Source organism: Liolophura sinensis, chromosome 7 (assembly GCF_032854445.1).
Source record: "Liolophura sinensis isolate JHLJ2023 chromosome 7, CUHK_Ljap_v2, whole genome shotgun sequence".
Classification (NCBI taxonomy): Eukaryota; Metazoa; Mollusca; class Polyplacophora; order Chitonida; family Chitonidae; genus Liolophura; species Liolophura sinensis.
In genome coordinates this window covers 55489294-55506216 of record NC_088301.1, presented here as the reverse complement: position 1 = coordinate 55506216, position 16923 = coordinate 55489294, and the positions used below count along the sequence as shown (strand labels likewise).

The following is a 16923-nucleotide window of genomic DNA, read 5'->3' as shown; positions in this document are numbered from 1 at the left end:
AAGCTTTTCCACCGTAAACCAGTTCGTGGACAATATATTGTGTAAAGCTGGTACTCACCTGTCTGACGCGGTTCCACATCAGTGATTCCCCGTCCAGGTGAGAAAGGCCCGTAACTGTGAACAGGAATTCTTAACTAGATCTTTTGTATCTTTGTCCTATAATCGAATGAAGTCGGCCAACCATCCTCCACAACCCACCCCCACTCCACCCATCCCCTTTTCCTCTGACCAGCGTATAAAGCCGCCCCTTATCCTATATCCATCGCATGAAGTCACTATTTGTCCGTCATATAAAGTCTCCTCTCAGCCTCTATCATATAAACTCGCATCTTTGCAATATCGTATCATCCATCGTATCTATGCGTAGACATTCGTATATATCAGTCGTCAATCAATATGGGAGGCCTCCGTGGCTCAGTCGGTTAGCGCGCTAGCGCAGAGTAATGACCCTGGAGTCTCTCACCAATGCGGTCGCTGTGAGTTCAAGTCCAGCTCATGCTGGCTTCCTCTCCGGCCGTAGGTTGGAAGGTCTGTCATCAACCTGCGGATGGTCGTGGGTATCCCCCGGGCTCTGCCCGGTTTCCTCCCACCATAATGCTGGCTGCCGTCGTATTAAGTGAAATATTCTTGAGTACGGCGTAAAACACCAATCAAATCAATAAATAAATAAATCAATATGGACGTTCCATGCCAGTTCCCCAAACGACGTACGAAACAAACCAACAAAGAACTAAGAAAGTATACAAAGTACGAAATTAGGACGGAATCATTCAAACAATCCGCTAACAGTTTTCAATGATGTTGGAAAGGCGCCGTTTAAGTTCATATATTCAACTTGGCAAGCTAATTCAAAACGATGAATATAGTACCTCAAGCCCGAGGTTAAACGGAATTAGACACATTCGTGTAGCAGACCCTAAACGCTCTGTCCATATTTACTTACAACAGAAGATATACGCATTGTACAACTTAAATTCAAAGACATCATTAGTCCCAATATGGTCAGAAAACGCCCCAGCAGATTCCAATGCTTTAAATGCATTTTACTAGGTCGAAGGCGTGTGATGGAATAACCTTGACACACTAGTTTTTGCAATAATAACGTGTAACGTTGATTGAAATCGTCACATAACACACATGAGCTAACAAATGCTACAAGGCGAGACATTTACAGGACCATTCGGTGTAATGGTGTCCAAGTAAGGATAATTTACCATGCCAAATTTGAAACTATCCCTTTTGTCGTAAAGTCTGCGAGAGAGGAAACGGTTTCTGTATTTGTACAAATATAGTTCCAGATCAAGAGAGTCTCCCTATGCCACTGTCCCTCGTATGAAGCTGCCCCTTTGCCTCTGCCCATCGTCGAAAAAGACATTCGTACACCAGCCATCAAGCTTGATGGACATTTTAGGTCAATAATCGCACGGCCAATTGTAAAAAAAGACGTACAGCACAAATTACCAAAGAACTAAGAAAGTACCCTTATATAAAAAGCGTAAATAGAGTGGAATCATACAAAGAGAAGTAGTCACGAGTTTCCACTGAAGCTGTCCTAGGCATCTCTAACAGAGTATAGTTTCACTGACATAACAAATTAGACATGTACATGAACTGCTTTCAAGGAACCTGTGAAATTTTACAGACGCAAATGTCTCTTAAGCGATATGAGAAGATGGCAGGAATTGTTCAGTCACTAAATGCGGCAAATTTTTATAAATTCTGTTATCAGGCAGCATGCAGTATATATTTCTGCTATGCTGTTCAATACTGAAATAATCGAGTTGAAATGGAAATATCTCTGTGAAAATTAATCATGGGACTGGAAGGTCTAACTCGACTAACAGTACCCTAAAGCATAATCTCCCGCTCTCGTTATAGGCCATTTGGAACTGGAGGTTCGTTAAAGGGAAATGACATGTAATAAATGATTTGGATTAAGGAGAATAAATCGCTTGAAAGGCTGATGTCAAAGGATAGAAACACAGCTTATGGACGGGGGACCGTGCTTGTACGGAGAAGTATAAATTGATTTTAAAAAAAAGATTTAAAATAAACCTTGAAAAGAACTGTCAGATCATGGCTTCTGTCAAAACTTTTTAAAAGATGTATATATATCCAAGCCAAGACAACCCCTGCAAAACACAAACAATTCCCCAAGTATAATGTAACATGAGTGGAATAATACATATAATTCATTGTCAGTCGAGTAAAAGGATCTAGTACGGTATGGCGAAGAATTTGTCCCGGAGAGGTACGATAAGATAGTTCAAATTTCATAATCCCTGCAAAATTCCGTAATTTTCAAACCAGAAGTATAAATCTTGGTCGAAGCACCCATAAATTTTACATGGCCATAAAAGAGATGGTTGCTTAGCAATAACCCGACAAAAACGCACTCTCGATTTAAAACGCCAATTTTTCGTTCAAACGAGACACTCTGTTTTTAATTTATGGAAAAAAAAAGGGTTATGAAGATCAACGTTAATCAGAAAAATATCTTTACTGAAACTTTCGTGTGTGTATTTCTACTTGTGGTCAAAGTTCCGATCAGTTTTGTCATATTTTGGCACGTTTAAAATACGTATTTCTGCCTTATTCTCTCAGCGATCCTCCATAGTACAATAAACAAACGAAGTCGCTGTTGAAAACAGAGTGCACCTCAGGGAAGAATTCGAACCTTTGTGGCACTCTGTTGTTAGTTTTTTGTAAGTAAAGATAAAGAGGTCTTGCATTAAGAAATTATACTGTATTAAAATATGGTATTACGGCATATTTGTCAACTATAGCGAAATCATACGTGAATCCTCGTTGAGAGCTATCGTCAACATGATCACGTTATGCGTAGCGGAAGTATAAGGCTGACAGTTACATTTATTATGTATTTATTTAATTGATTGGTTCATAACTCCGTGCTCAAGAATTTTTGAGAAAGCTACATTTGTGGTGCAGTGGTTTTCACAATTCTACAGTGCCTAATGTAAAAAAAAGATCTTTCAGAGTCACTAGAGCCGGAAGAGTAAACAGAAAACGAAAAAAGCAGTAGCCTTACCGTGTGTAAGTACCTGTCACTCACAGCTATACATAGTCATTTTCGCTGCTTGAGGTGAACAGTTTCTTTCACTGGGGTGGGGGGGGAATTCTCGGCTTTACCATACCTTTGTCATTGTTGGGGAGAGGGGACGGGGGGGGGGGGGGCATCTGCACATGCTCACACAAATCTGTCGAGTTCAGCAGCTTTGCTTGTGCGAAACTCATGAATTGTCCCATACATACCAACCTGGTAAACAGTAGGTTTACTGAAAGCGCAAGTCTGGAGCTCCAAAACAGAAAAACTGGCTCTCAATATGAGCCTGCTACTAAAACGGGGATTTCTGTGTGAAACAGTTTCACTTGTATTGTGCTAGCACCGTTCAAGGTTGCCATGTGTTTGTGAGTGCGGACAGACGAAGACAAAACAGTGGGAATGAAAATATAAACGATTTAAATGGCAGTTTTATTTAATTTGTTTCCAACTAACAGCCATTACGATGTATTCGTGGGTATTATACCTAGAGTATCGTTTTATTCATATCTGTATAACTAGACTGGTGAAGATGACAGCACTGAATTGGTTCAAGAAAATACTCATTGGATACAACACATGAAAAATAATGCAATCTACTCGACAATATTAGACTCGCGTTTCTTGTACAATATCTTGAAACACAGAATGTCAGATTCACAAACGAAAAGATTCCCGAAAAAAAAAAATTTCCCCTTAAAATGTTCTTAGATCAGCTCACATATGTATTTAGTACAAATCTATCATATTAGCCTATAGCCGACGTACTTAATCGTTGAGACTAAGTATTATTCACGTTTTGCTACATTCCGATTCGGCGCTAAAACAGACAACATTTTACACCCAGACATTTTATGAATTATGCGACCGAAATGCAACCCCAGTACATTTTCAAGCCTCCTTTGAGTTGAATGACCAATAAATGCTTAACAGTGAAATTACCTTTCCTGGGTCACATAGAAGGAAAATTTCAGCAAACAACCCATACTCTTAGTGACTGAAACAGTAGTATTAATACCTTTTCACGATTTAATAACAATGAATTAGCCAGATTACCTTTCCAGGGTTATTTATAAGAGAATTAAGGGTAAATGATACCAGCTCTAATTGACTGAAACAGCTAACTCAATTGAATTTAGCCGTCAATTTACACCAAATTATAAGAACAGTTTTAATTAATAGTGTTACTCTGCAGGTTTTAACATAACACAAACTGTTCACTTTTATTGTATTTATTTCACCAAATACACTTCGAATTAATTTACATTCATGAGATTTATATAGTAAGCTAATCATATAAGACAACAATGAAAAATGATAAAGCTTTGCTGATCTTGTACTTTTTTCAAGCAAACTTCAGTGTTCCCCTAAAAGGCAAACTCTGTCATGGGAATTCACAATGTCTCTTATATTCATGCATGATGTGGTATCACAACTGCATTCTCTACAACATGAGGTCAGCCAGAAAGACAATAAATGGAAATAGTTTTGTTTCCGATTACAGCCCATTTCAGAATTTGACACCACACCTGTCATCCTCACATCCTCCTTCAAAACTGTAATGTCTTGGCTGGGTTCAAAATGATCCCTTACAGCACAAAGCTCAGATACACCAGCTTTATGGCAGACTATTCTGGGTTAGATTTTCTGTTTGCCCTGAGAATGTCTCCTGGACTAGGGTATGGTCTTTGCTGAAAGAGTGGTCCTGAGGCAGTGACATCAGCTCCCGTTTTGGCCTCCCCTCTACGCTCTAATCCTGTTGACCAGTTGCCTCTGCAAGAGAAGGACGACAGAAACGTTTATCACAATCATACCATTTGACCCTACAATATGCCAGCAGAGACAAGATGCAAATTTACCAGAAACATTTACCAAAAACATAACACCAAAAACATAACACCAAACACAATAACAATATTGGCGGATTTATTGATACACTTCTTTAAAACTGAGCCGAACTCCACATGTGCTTCTGTTGAGAAAAATTATTGAGACAAAACCATGCCTCATCCTCAAAATCAACTTTCTTCGGATGAATATTTGTTAACTTCTTTTTAATACATTCACATGTATAGTGTGGCCTGCACGACTGAGCTGTTACAATGTTTAGGCTTAGAAGCCTCTCACCACTGGCATTGTAGCCAACAGTCTGAATAGAGATAGGATACAGTTTATATCACTGTGCCAATGCATGGATAAGAGCGCATACAGAAATGTCAAGGCTTCTACACAACCTACCTGGGTACATCTGAGTAAGCTGCAGGATCCATTGGGTCAAGTTCTTCTTCTTTTCTTCTGCGACCTTATAAAATTTTTAAACAATTAAATGAGTATCAGAATATGAACAATATTTGATGCTGTTTTCTCGATCACAACCTTCGCAATTTCAAATAATGAACACAATACTGACTACTTTTGGTACAATCCATGCTAATGAGACCAACAATTCTGCACAAGATTGTGGCAACTTATGATAACAGAATTATATAATGCTTATTGTATTCTTCAAAAGAGGAAATTGAAAGCACAAGTATTCAATTTTTTGTGTATTTGTTCACTTCATGATTGTTCTCACAGCAAAACAGAACATCACAGACAGTATGAACTGTCTGTGAATTTTTTATCAATTTATTTAAATGAATATTTTTGCTCACCTCTCCTGTCTTTTTTCCGTCTGTCTTTTTCCTCTCGTAAATCTTCTTCCATGCGTTCAAAGTCCATTTCTTCATCAGTATCCTTGTTAGCCTGATAGAAAGTCAAGATAATTGATAATTGTCTTTCCGGAAGTATATTAGTTATTGGTATACTATGAAAGTACTCACTAGTATCAACACCGATTCATCCATGAGGCAACTGCAATTGTTGAAGGTGATTCAGCCTTGCTAGGAAGAACAACCAAACCTTACCCCAAAGTTGATGTAAATTCTGACATCATGCGCTAGCCAGCTAATCTGTCTATGCATCCATGTGGACAGGTGAAACAGAAAATAAATGCTATTTGGACTCATTTCTTTTCAGCAGCATTACTATTGGAAAGGTACACAAAATTTTTAAACATTGCCAAAATAGCCTGAAAATGGGCTGTTTACTCTAGAGTCTTTCACATTTCTGGCTAACCCACATTTCTAGATATAAACTGGTATATCTCGTTGATCAACAGCTGAATAGCTGCGGCACGAGTAATGCCCTGTACATATGAAAGATGTCAGGCACCATAAAACTGTAGGAGAGAAAGCAGAAATTTCATTTGAAAACAGTACATCAGTGCTTAATCTAGTCTGCTCTGCTTACAAGGGCAATAGATTTCTTCGAAGATTTAATCACAACAGCTATTATACATGACTTGAAGAATAATAAAATACTGATAAAACATCACTCACTTCTTTTTCTTGCATATCCATTTTCTCCACCTCTGGCATCTTGATACTCACTTTTGCTCTAAGAAGATCTAAATTAAAGAAATAATAAGAAAAAGCATTTCAATACAAATCCTCATACAACACTGTTTACCAAAAGCAAGTTCAAAACTTAAGAACTTTTCACTCCAACCTATGAAGTTATTTTATCGGCTTATCTAATCAATGCATAGTATTGTGCAATATGGTACTTTTTTGCATGTTAGGTATGTACCTGTACAGCAGAGGTGCTCCAATATGACAATCCAAAGCTCGTCATGAAAACACTTCACAACAGATACCAAACCCTTAGTGTTATTATTATATGTACACATATTGCAAAGTCATTAAATTATGGGTGTGCTATATCTATTCTACTAATTCAAGTGCACATTGTTCACCCACCCTGCAGTGCTTTTGCTGCCACTGTTATCTGAGCCTTGGGATGGATAGGAGATAGCCAGGACACTTCATCTGTTATTCTATTCCAGTAATAGTACCTGTTCCTAAAAAAAAAAAATGGAAACTGTTGTCAAATCAAATATTTATCAGTAATAATAATAATGCAAGGAAAACACAAAATAAAAGCTACTCTATACTTCAAATGAAGACTTGAAATTAAAGTTCCTATTGTGTAAGAAGCATGACAAATCCACCACTCCATCCTCTACTGCTGGCAATACATACGTTTCTGGGTCAGCTACCTCCTGCCAGTTGTCAGGCAGCGGGTATTTCCTAAGCATCCTGTCCCGTCGCCGCAGCATGTTTGAATCTGGTTGGAAAGTGCGTACTCCCCACCTCTGTCTGCAGTAGTCAACACACTGATGATGTGGGTTCCATTTGTTTGGACAAGCCAGAACTTCTTCCTCTTCTGGTTCTTCCCCCTCTGGTTCAGTGGTGGTAGGCACACTGGCCACGATCTGGGGAACCTCGGCTTCCTGATGATTTGGGTGGGACAGATCGTCATAATCCTCAGCAAAAACTTCCTCCACCTCCTCAATTGGATTGCTTTGGAAATTTCCATATCCAATACCTGAGGATTTAAACAAACAGCATTGTGAAGGCTTAGACTCACCATTCCATACGTTATGGCTTGGAGCTACTCTCTCCTATTCCTTCAGCATGACAGAAAGCGAGTTCTTATTTTGTAAGACAGCCAAGAAGTTGGAGACAATGTGATCCCCCTAGCGAAGCCGAAAACAAAATTACCACCCCATGCTGAAGCAAAGGGAAAAAGACGCATGTTGCCACTTGGTAAGCCCTGGTTGTACAAAGCACAGAAATGTCATGATTTCTATGATTCACTATTGCTGTTTTCCCATGTTATAACATTGGGGGTATGATTCTTTTCACTTACACTGTCCGTTACTAAGGAAATCACATGATCTCTAGCTTTCAGGCCGCCCTACAGAAATGGTACATTTTGTAACATTCCATTAAAATGAGTTTCGGACTGATGTTCATTTATTTCCAATAGAAAAGAAATCTGTGTAGCTGTGTATGTATGTGACCTGTCCGGTTACTTCTTTACAATGCTTAGTGTCCTGGACTTCCAGAATGTTAAAATCCTGAGCTGTCGATCATTCTCAGGAAGTTCAACTTCTCAACTCCCTTGAATTACACAAAAATGGCTGCTCAACCATCCAAGTCCCTGGGCCACAGATTCTTACTTTTTACAGTTGCAAGTCCCGGGAACCAAGTTAACCAAGTTTCAAGCATAATTCCACACAGACAGTGGCCATTTAGGAAACTTGAAATCAATGAATAGGCTGAACTTGAATTAATATAGTTGCGGAATGTAACTCTCTGTGCTGAACAACAAAACTATTGGGAGAGTCACGGGGAAACACTGCTTCTAATATGTTGAATGGATGGTAAGCCACATTTACCGCATTTTCACGCGCACATTAAATCTTTCCTAGCGTAATGACAAAAAATAATGTGAAATGAATATTTACACGTGCATATTTAAAGAGTTCATAAATTCGTTTCACAGGCACAAAACTGTATTGTTCGTCTGCTGTGCCTGGTAGCATTCGGTGATCAGTTTTCGTTTCGCTGCAAGATGTGAATAACATTGCGTCTTATACAAATTTATCGTTTTTTTTTTGTCAGTCATCGTCTTTCTTACCTGGTCTTTTAGACTCCTGTCGCTTTACTATTCCCCTTTTTTCTAATCGAGCTTGCAGGGCTGCAGGAAGTGGCATATTTGATTTTTACAGCAACAAACCTGTTTCTGTCGCTTCTGCTGAATGACAAATCGGACTCTGACGCAGAAAAATTACATCGCGCAAGGGAAATCACTCTAGGCTTTCTCGTGCAGCCTCCTGAGCCCCCGATTATTTTGAAATTACGACCTGCAAGAGTTAATTAATTTTTTTTGATTTCAAGTTTTATTTTTATATTTTACATTGCAGACAGAGCTCAGTTTTTTGTTTTTCTAACTTTCTTTCTAACATTATACATGTGCTCCTTAAAGCGGTACCCAATTTTTTACACGTAAGATTTGTCCTTTTTTGTCTTCAAATGCGATGTATTGTGTGGCGAGTCCATGCAGCATGAGATGTGTTAATGCGTTTTTATATAAAGTTAACTTGTGTAAACAAGCACGCTGTATTTCAAACACATGTAGTGGCTATGCAAATATCACTGTAGAAGAGCTGATTTCTAAATGGCAAGGTCGTTTCCTGAAATGTAGTATTCCTGAGCCCACATGTTCAGTTGAGCTTTTGACAGCTCATGCCCTTGGAAGAAAAACTGTACGTAAATTACAATAGCGTTTTCGAATACTATTTAATCAGTCAACGCTTTGTCATGTCTGTCTTAGTGCGCTATATATGCTTGTAAGCTTTGATAAATGGTATTTTACATGTACTAACGCGACTTAATAGACAGATAAGGGAGATAACCCATGTTGACTCACAGCTGCTTGCGATTCACAATCACGCAGCAACGTGGACTATATGGAAAGAAAACTCACAGCAATATTAAGGAAGGAGAAAACTTTGGCGAGTAACACGATGTTAAGTCGCATGCGTTTTAAAAATAATCCGCTTGGTTAATGGTTCAGGAACATTTCTTGACTTCTTTTTCTTTAATTTGTTGACAATGAAAGTTGATATTGCAGGGTAAAAAGTGTGGGACTTGTGTTACAAAAGTCTTTTTGTCGCCACAGCTCAATGAAGTTTCACCAACTCAAGTGTTGTCTGAAGAACAAGTGACGCGTGTTGATGAACTGTGCACGAACAGATTGACAAGGTAAAAAAATTTATCTTTAGATAACAAATTAGAAAGAACACGTAGCTTTATACATACTGTGTAGATAATACTGTACATTGTTTAAAAAACGATACATGAATCGATGAATGGAGAAGTACAGCATATTTAGTAAAAAGAAGTATTTATTAACACTATAGTAATGGTAAACTGATAACTATTAATATAATGGCCCTATATAGTAAATTTACACCTCGTCTGTCAGTTCTCCCCGTTAGTTCGTCAGTCTGTCACGAACCAGTTTTCCAACATTTTTTTTTTATCAAAACCCTATGCTTATTCGTATTGAATTCTTTTTTTTGTGTGTGTTTTTATTTTTTCAAAATGGTTGTGTAGGACTTCGACAGTTTAGGACTTTTCTTTCTTGTTTTCTCTTATTCTTCTTATTTTCAGAGCTTTTTTCAAAACGTTTTTTTAATATATATATATATTCTGAATTGAAACTTGGTACACATGGCTTCACTGAGACAAGTTACATACTTCACACGAAAATTATTATATTTGTTCAGTTCCAGATTTTAACATAGGTATTATTCTGAAAGCCCATGTGCAATACTTCCAGAATGCTGGTTTGTTTCATCATACAAACTTAGGATAGTAAGTCCGTAAGTTATCCTTGAGACCGCTATATCTTCAATAGTGGGCCTGAGATTATCAGGCACCGAGGAATTGTGATACCTTTCCACTGGGCTCTGTCTGGTTGACTTTACACCAACCTGAACACAGAGAATCATTGCGATGACCTACCTTTTATCATGCACCATTTATCGCCATCGCTTTACCATTATACTACAGATGAAAGCCCGCTAACCGTATTTGGTACTTATACCTTCGTCAGGACATCCCCGTGTTCAGATTGGACATTCCACGTGACTTGATCGCGTGGTTATATATAATGCGATTGAAACAGTAATAAAATGTCAAAGTAATATAACTGACTATACATCATTTTAAATTTAGGTATATCATTGGTCGATCTATTATTTTGTGTTTGTCTCATGGGCATATAGATTGCCCGTGCAATACCTTATTGGAGAATGGGATTTTCTGTCACTCACACTGAAAATGAAGCCACCAGTATTTATTCCGAGACCAGAGACAGAGGTAAGTATATATGGGCCAAAACATGCATCACTAAGAGTTATTCCAGTATATGTCGGTACTGCCTATAATCATCGGATGCAAAACCCAGATGGATAGAAAAAACGGACGACAGGGTACCGAGCTATAACTGCCGATTGCAGGAAAACTCTTCCAGAAAACATGTTCATCTGTAGACATGTAGGCCAAGCTATTAAAATTCAAAGATGCAAATCCTTTTTTCCCGGCGTATGAAAATGTATGTGTGCCATACTGAACAGAAAGAGAATTCATTTCCAAAACCCAAGAGCTGATTAAACATAGTGACATTTAAATGAAAACGCACGCTTAGCTATATACAACTGAATGTGTTTTGAATATGTAACATATGCACGTAATCATCGCTAAATTATCAATATTGCCTTGCGAGCTATAGAACATATACATGACAAAATACAGAAAGCTTTCAGATGGCTGACTACTTGACCAAATTGTCCCATGGAGAAGGATGCAGTGAAATATTACATGCACAGTGTAATTACATAGCAGTCTTAAATTCCCTTATCGAACGTTGGAGGTGAGGTTGGTGTACGGTCTCTCGTATACTATATTCGCATTTATGTATTAAGTTAAGATGTATAACTGCACCATCACGTTAATGACCGCATTTAAAATTTACACTGATATCTGGATCAAAGATTTTGTATATTTGAGCATTGCGTCCAGATATTTGCGATAGGATCAGTAAGACGCTGAATTATTAGTGAAAAATGTATTAATTAAGTTATGTGTAGAAGAAAATGTTATCATCTATATTTGAATGTATGAGGCAGAAAATTGATTGTTTAAGGCAATTTATTCTTCTCCACTAACTTCATCGACCGATGCTAAACCAATTGTCGCGAGACCGCCGTCCTTCGTTGCTCATAAAAAGGGATGAGCATAATTAGATAATAGACACTTAGAAACGCCAGTGTATACTGTGATCCTTGGTGAATCCGATTTGTACGACGCCTTCTCTGAGGTTTATGTCTAAATGGTCCAGCCGGCAAGAGGGTTCAAACTAATTATGCCAAGCGTCTATTAGGTCTTCAGTGTTTTGAATACTTGAATAATTTTCATAACTGAATTATACAGCCCAAATGTGGGATTTATGAGGAAGGAATGAATAGCGGATGTGGTTCACCCTCGTTTCAACGGTCACCTGATAAGCATTACAATTTGTAACTCTCGGATGGGAACCATAAAATGGCAGGAAAATGAAACATGTCCCCCAAAAAATAAGCTTAACTCTTATTGAATCTATACGAGTCAAATTAATTCCCAGCCCCTCTCAAGTTTCAAATTAAATTGTCACAGAAGAAGAGTTTCGTAACAATGTATTAACTGTTAAACCATTTTCATCTCCAAATAAATGATCCCTTGACTTGGTTTGGGGAATTTCGTTTCTGTATCAGACTGAATTCTCTTCGTGTCCCCAGGAACTTGTCACTCTGGTCCGTGAGGGTATCAAACACGTGGGCGCAAACTACACAACGTTACAGTTCTTGGATATTGGCACAGGAACTGGCGCCATTGTGATTGCCTTGCTCGATCTTTTTCCCGAGGCCAGGTTTGACAAGCACGCTTGTACTCTTCTTCTATGGATTTAAGCAAGATCAGCATTGTTTAATCATGTTTCATTTCCCGCAGTATTAATTAATAACACTTGTGCATTAGTTCATGTTTTTCTGGGCATATTATTGTTCCTCTCAGTCTCCAACACGTGGTCATCAAATTACGCGCTGTATTTGACCTCTGTCCGGAAGCCAGAAACCAACAATCGTCTTTGTGTCTTCCCCAGGGGCGTTGGTGTGGATACACTCCCGGCCGCCTGCATTTTGACGGCAGAAAACGCCGAGCTGATTGGCGTAAACAACAGACTCACTGTTCTCCATGCGACTCTTAGCAACGACATCTACGGTATACACAAACACTTTGCTATTTTATGTCAAGTTTATGGTATCATATACACAACATAATAAACAATCTTTCAATTTTATAATCTTGCGTAGCGTATATATCATAACATAATACCGTGTCGTATTCGTCATAATCGCCTGTTTCTGTAATACAGTTTTCATGTAGGATTATAATACAGTTAACATTGTGTGCTGTATTTAACAGAATAACCTGCTGCATTGACGGAGCAATCTCCTGCAATAACAGAATACATTCTAGCATAGCACAGACAATTTCCAGATTCTAACTATTTAAATTTAACATATGCCATCGAGGAATTTGTTTAATGGTTGTTTATACATATTGTGCCGTTATCACCATGTTTGACAGCCTATCTTCGTAGTCTAACCGGTACTGTTAAAGCGTTTTGCTAGGAATGGAATAGTCCTGGACTTGTCTGATTCATAACAGTACGATTCCCCTGTCAGTGTGGGCTGATTGCCCGTACTGGACAGTTACCAATTCCCCAATTTCTGTATGTAGATTGGACCAAATTGACGGAATCCTTTGGCAAATTCGATGTGATTGTCAGCAACCCGCCATATATTCCAAGTGGCATTGTGGGTGATTTAGAACCGGAAATAACAAGGTATCCCCCGCATTTAGGTCGTTAATAGTGTCATTCGTATCCTTTATTAGGCATCCCGTTATGTGAGGACCAGGCCTTACATTGTTGTGCCCTTGGTGAAGGTCTGTACCTGGAAATGAGGGCCTTCACTGAAAGAGGCACTTAAATCAAATCGATTATATATACAACTGCGCTTTTCTGATTTTAAATGAGTCGTATAGTGTATCTGTGTGTCCTATTTTGTCAATTTTTTACATTTTAGCGATGTCAAATTAAGTACACAAACAGATCTAATTTTTTATGGCACCTTTTTATGCTTCGAGATTTGGACTTCCTATATAGACCTGAGACGATGGTTAAAAACAGCTTCCAGTTAAGCTATCATGAAGGCATACATACGTCTGCAATTCAGTGTGAGATTTGCAAGAGCGTGAAAGATATCAGTGTGAGTGAATTTCGATCCTATGAGGAGGAAGAGCTGATGCCCATTTGTTAAAGGATGTCTAACGAATCTGGCAAGTCACTCACATTGCGTGTTGAAATGATTAGTACATATAGTGATTAGGTAACGCTGGGTTCTGTGTGAAAACGGGACATAATGCATCTGTTTATGAATATCTCTTTTTATCTGTATTGATAAATAAAATGATGAGAAAATATTTCCTGAACTCCATGCATTACAAGTTATTGGCGATCCTTGTTTCAGATATGAACACCACAGTGCCCTGTTTTCTGGAGAGGACGGCATGCACTTTATAAAGCAAATTCTTCAAAACACATCAGATCTTCTAAAGTCTGCAGGGTAAGACCGCTTGATGACGCATAGTTCAGAATACACGGCCACAGGTGTACGCTGAATAACCTGGTGCGTAAATGCTTAACCCGTTGACTGGGACTGTATAGTGCATGAGGTATGAAAATATATATATACATATATATATATATATATATATATATATACACAGTCGGTGGAAATTTACAAGTAACATATGTACATATTGCTTTCCTCATGAAGGTTTTGCCTATATATTAGTTGCCTAAGTGCTTCCATGTTTCAATGTCCAACAGGTCCCTTTGGCTTGAGGTTGACCTTAAACATCCCCAGTTAGTTCGCCAGTATGTCCAGGAACACGATGTCGGATTGACCTACGTAAAAACACACCGTGATTTCACAAATAGGTGAGAAATGAATGACCTTTGCTAATTTGGGAATGGAATCCATAATGATTGTCGTTAAATGGAATGTGCGAAGACAAAGAATCTTTTATACTTGGACTTCCATCTCTGTTATTGAATTTTTAACCTCATTTGTAGGGTATATATGGCATACACACACACCTGAAATTCTGCGATGACACTGGTATGGTTGGTGTTGTTTGATTACTGACAAACTGATATCGCAAAAGCGAATGAACGTTAGAATCCAGGGCAGAATCCGTTAGAGAACACTTGGGATATGCCTGGCCATGGGATACAAACACCGCATTCTCCTGCACAAAATGTGAGAGAACTGGGGAAAGCTTTGCGTCAGGAGGGCAGGTCCGACATCTGATTGGAGGAACGAGACCCAGGGTGGAGACCAGTAACCTGGATACATGGAGGCTGTGCGCGAGTTAATATACAGTTAATGTAGCCGTGTTCCATACTTGAAAGACATATTTTTTAAGCATTCTTAAGCTTAATGGGAGATCTGTTTGTTAGCAATCTCATGTCATGTGTTACGGCACAATTCCAGGGAGGGTTCTTGTTTGTATAAAGTAGATTTTGTACATTCACATTATATATATTTATATATAGTGCATAATTTGTACACTTTGCACAAAGTGTATAAGATCAAAACGTATTTCTTTTGCAGAGGAAGGTTTTGCCATTTAATGAAATGCTCCTGAATCAAAGACGAGTGGTTCTCCTACAATCTGTGGCCCATGCAAAGGCATCTGGCATTAATTATCCATTTCCATTTAGACAGCTAACGCCAAACTGCGTGATTGTAACCCAAATGTAACCCGTACTTTATATTGCTTGACATTATATGGTGTTTTTATACCTAAATTTATAGCATCACTTTTGTTGTAAAATGTGTTGTTTTTACTCCATAGTGGTGAATATTTCCTCAATCCCCTAAAGTGAAATAACGATATTATTCTACTCGACATGGCTTATACAGCTGTTCCACATATACTCTGCTTATTTTCCATGCAGATTTATTCAGTATGAATATTATATTTTGCGCACACAGCTTATGGTGTGGCAGGTTGAAATACAACTGTCGCTGGTGGTTCAGCCTCTGTTTTAAGTCACAGTGCCAGGTATATACCTGGCGAAGGGCGGTTGTTTACTCCCGGCACTGAAGTTTCCTCAAGTTATATATGCCTGTCCGCCGTCGTACGAGCGGAATATTATTGCATATGGTGTTGAGTACCAATCAAATAAATAAATACAATGAATTATTTTATTCTATTTATATACATGCGTTTTGAAAAGCGGAATTCCCAAGGTTTGATGCGAATCACATGAAATGCAGTTTATTCGAAAAGGGTCAATGTTTTAACAGGTAGTTTTACACATCTGTGGAGAGTTCTCTTCGGGCATTAGCAACTCCTACGAGGAATAAGTTGTTAGGGGAATAGCTGAAGTGACTTGATAACTCCGGGTCCTTCTGAGCAGAGGCCTCGGTAATGCAATCAGTTCCGAACATCTAAACAGGAACACCCATAAATAGCTGTAATAACCGTAACCCATGTCCACCTTTAGGCTGGCTATGTTGAGGTTACTGGGTTAGACCGAGATGCGCGGAGATAGTTCTATCACAAATTGGAATTTTGCGAATATATGACACCAATTCAAATGTCAGCTTAATTCCCGTCAATGCATATGACGCTTTTAATGTCACATGGATTTAACATATATGGGAAAGTGTTACCCAAAATAAAATTATGCTCCCTCTTGTCAAAGTATTAAAGGCAAGCACACTATACTGAATCAACGGTGTAAAGGTATTCCAAGAAGCAAAATTGATAAAACATCAAAACAGGTGGCGATGATCGTTGTTTCAATAATTCTGTGTGTTTACTGTGTACACATATGTCGATATCTTCATTGTGTGAATGATGTTCCCGTCCGTGTTGACCCTGGCCCTTTCACCGAGGCGGGGAATCTATACAGTGACCATGGTATGAGGGACGATGTGGTGAAAATCGGATTTATGTCCAGCACCCCAGTGACGAGGGGATAAATGTGGCATAAAAGCGGTGTATTTGTCCACTCAAGCAGGTAGGGAACGCCAATAACCTCAAGGTGAGAGCCCGGTAAAGATCCGTTGGCGTCGTCTGGACAGGTCCTTTCGATTTGAATAAGAAACGGCGATTCCTTGTATCCGTAAGCTTTTTGAATTCGATACTAACGTTCTCTGTGAGATCCGACGGTCATGCTTGTAATTCTGGAAAAAGGACACAAGACAGTTTATAGGGGAGAAAGTAATACACTTTGGACACCCAAAGCGAGAATTTGACGAGACTATTTGACCAGAGTAGGTCTAAAGT

General features: G+C 38.7%; 2 protein-coding genes across 3 annotated transcripts; one reads left to right on the top strand and one right to left on the bottom strand.

Moving 5' to 3' along the window:
* Positions 1 to 3510: 3510 nt before the first annotated feature.
* Positions 3511 to 8712, bottom strand: LOC135471259 (polyglutamine-binding protein 1-like). Its single transcript, XM_064750418.1, has 7 exons — positions 8588 to 8712; positions 7144 to 7489; positions 6862 to 6962; positions 6442 to 6509; positions 5716 to 5806; positions 5300 to 5363; positions 3511 to 4834 (listed from the first exon to the last, which is right to left on the bottom strand). Exons 1-7 carry the CDS (start codon positions 8661 to 8663, stop codon positions 4690 to 4692), a joined length of 891 nt encoding a protein of 296 aa, XP_064606488.1. The 5' UTR covers positions 8664 to 8712; the 3' UTR covers positions 3511 to 4689.
* Positions 8713 to 8994: 282 nt separating this feature from the next.
* Positions 8995 to 15828, top strand: LOC135470091 (MTRF1L release factor glutamine methyltransferase-like). Of its 2 annotated transcripts, none has more exons than XM_064748839.1 (9): positions 8995 to 9215; positions 9632 to 9714; positions 10743 to 10836; positions 12294 to 12424; positions 12656 to 12774; positions 13297 to 13402; positions 14088 to 14183; positions 14450 to 14560; positions 15237 to 15828. In XM_064748839.1, exons 1-9 carry the CDS (start codon positions 9015 to 9017, stop codon positions 15268 to 15270), a joined length of 975 nt encoding a protein of 324 aa, XP_064604909.1. In that variant the 5' UTR covers positions 8995 to 9014; the 3' UTR covers positions 15271 to 15828. The 2 variants fall into 2 exon arrangements, with proteins under 2 accessions (XP_064604909.1, XP_064604910.1); XM_064748840.1 differs by having other exon boundaries at positions 14696 to 15828.
* The last annotated feature ends 1095 nt before the right edge of the window (positions 15829 to 16923 follow it).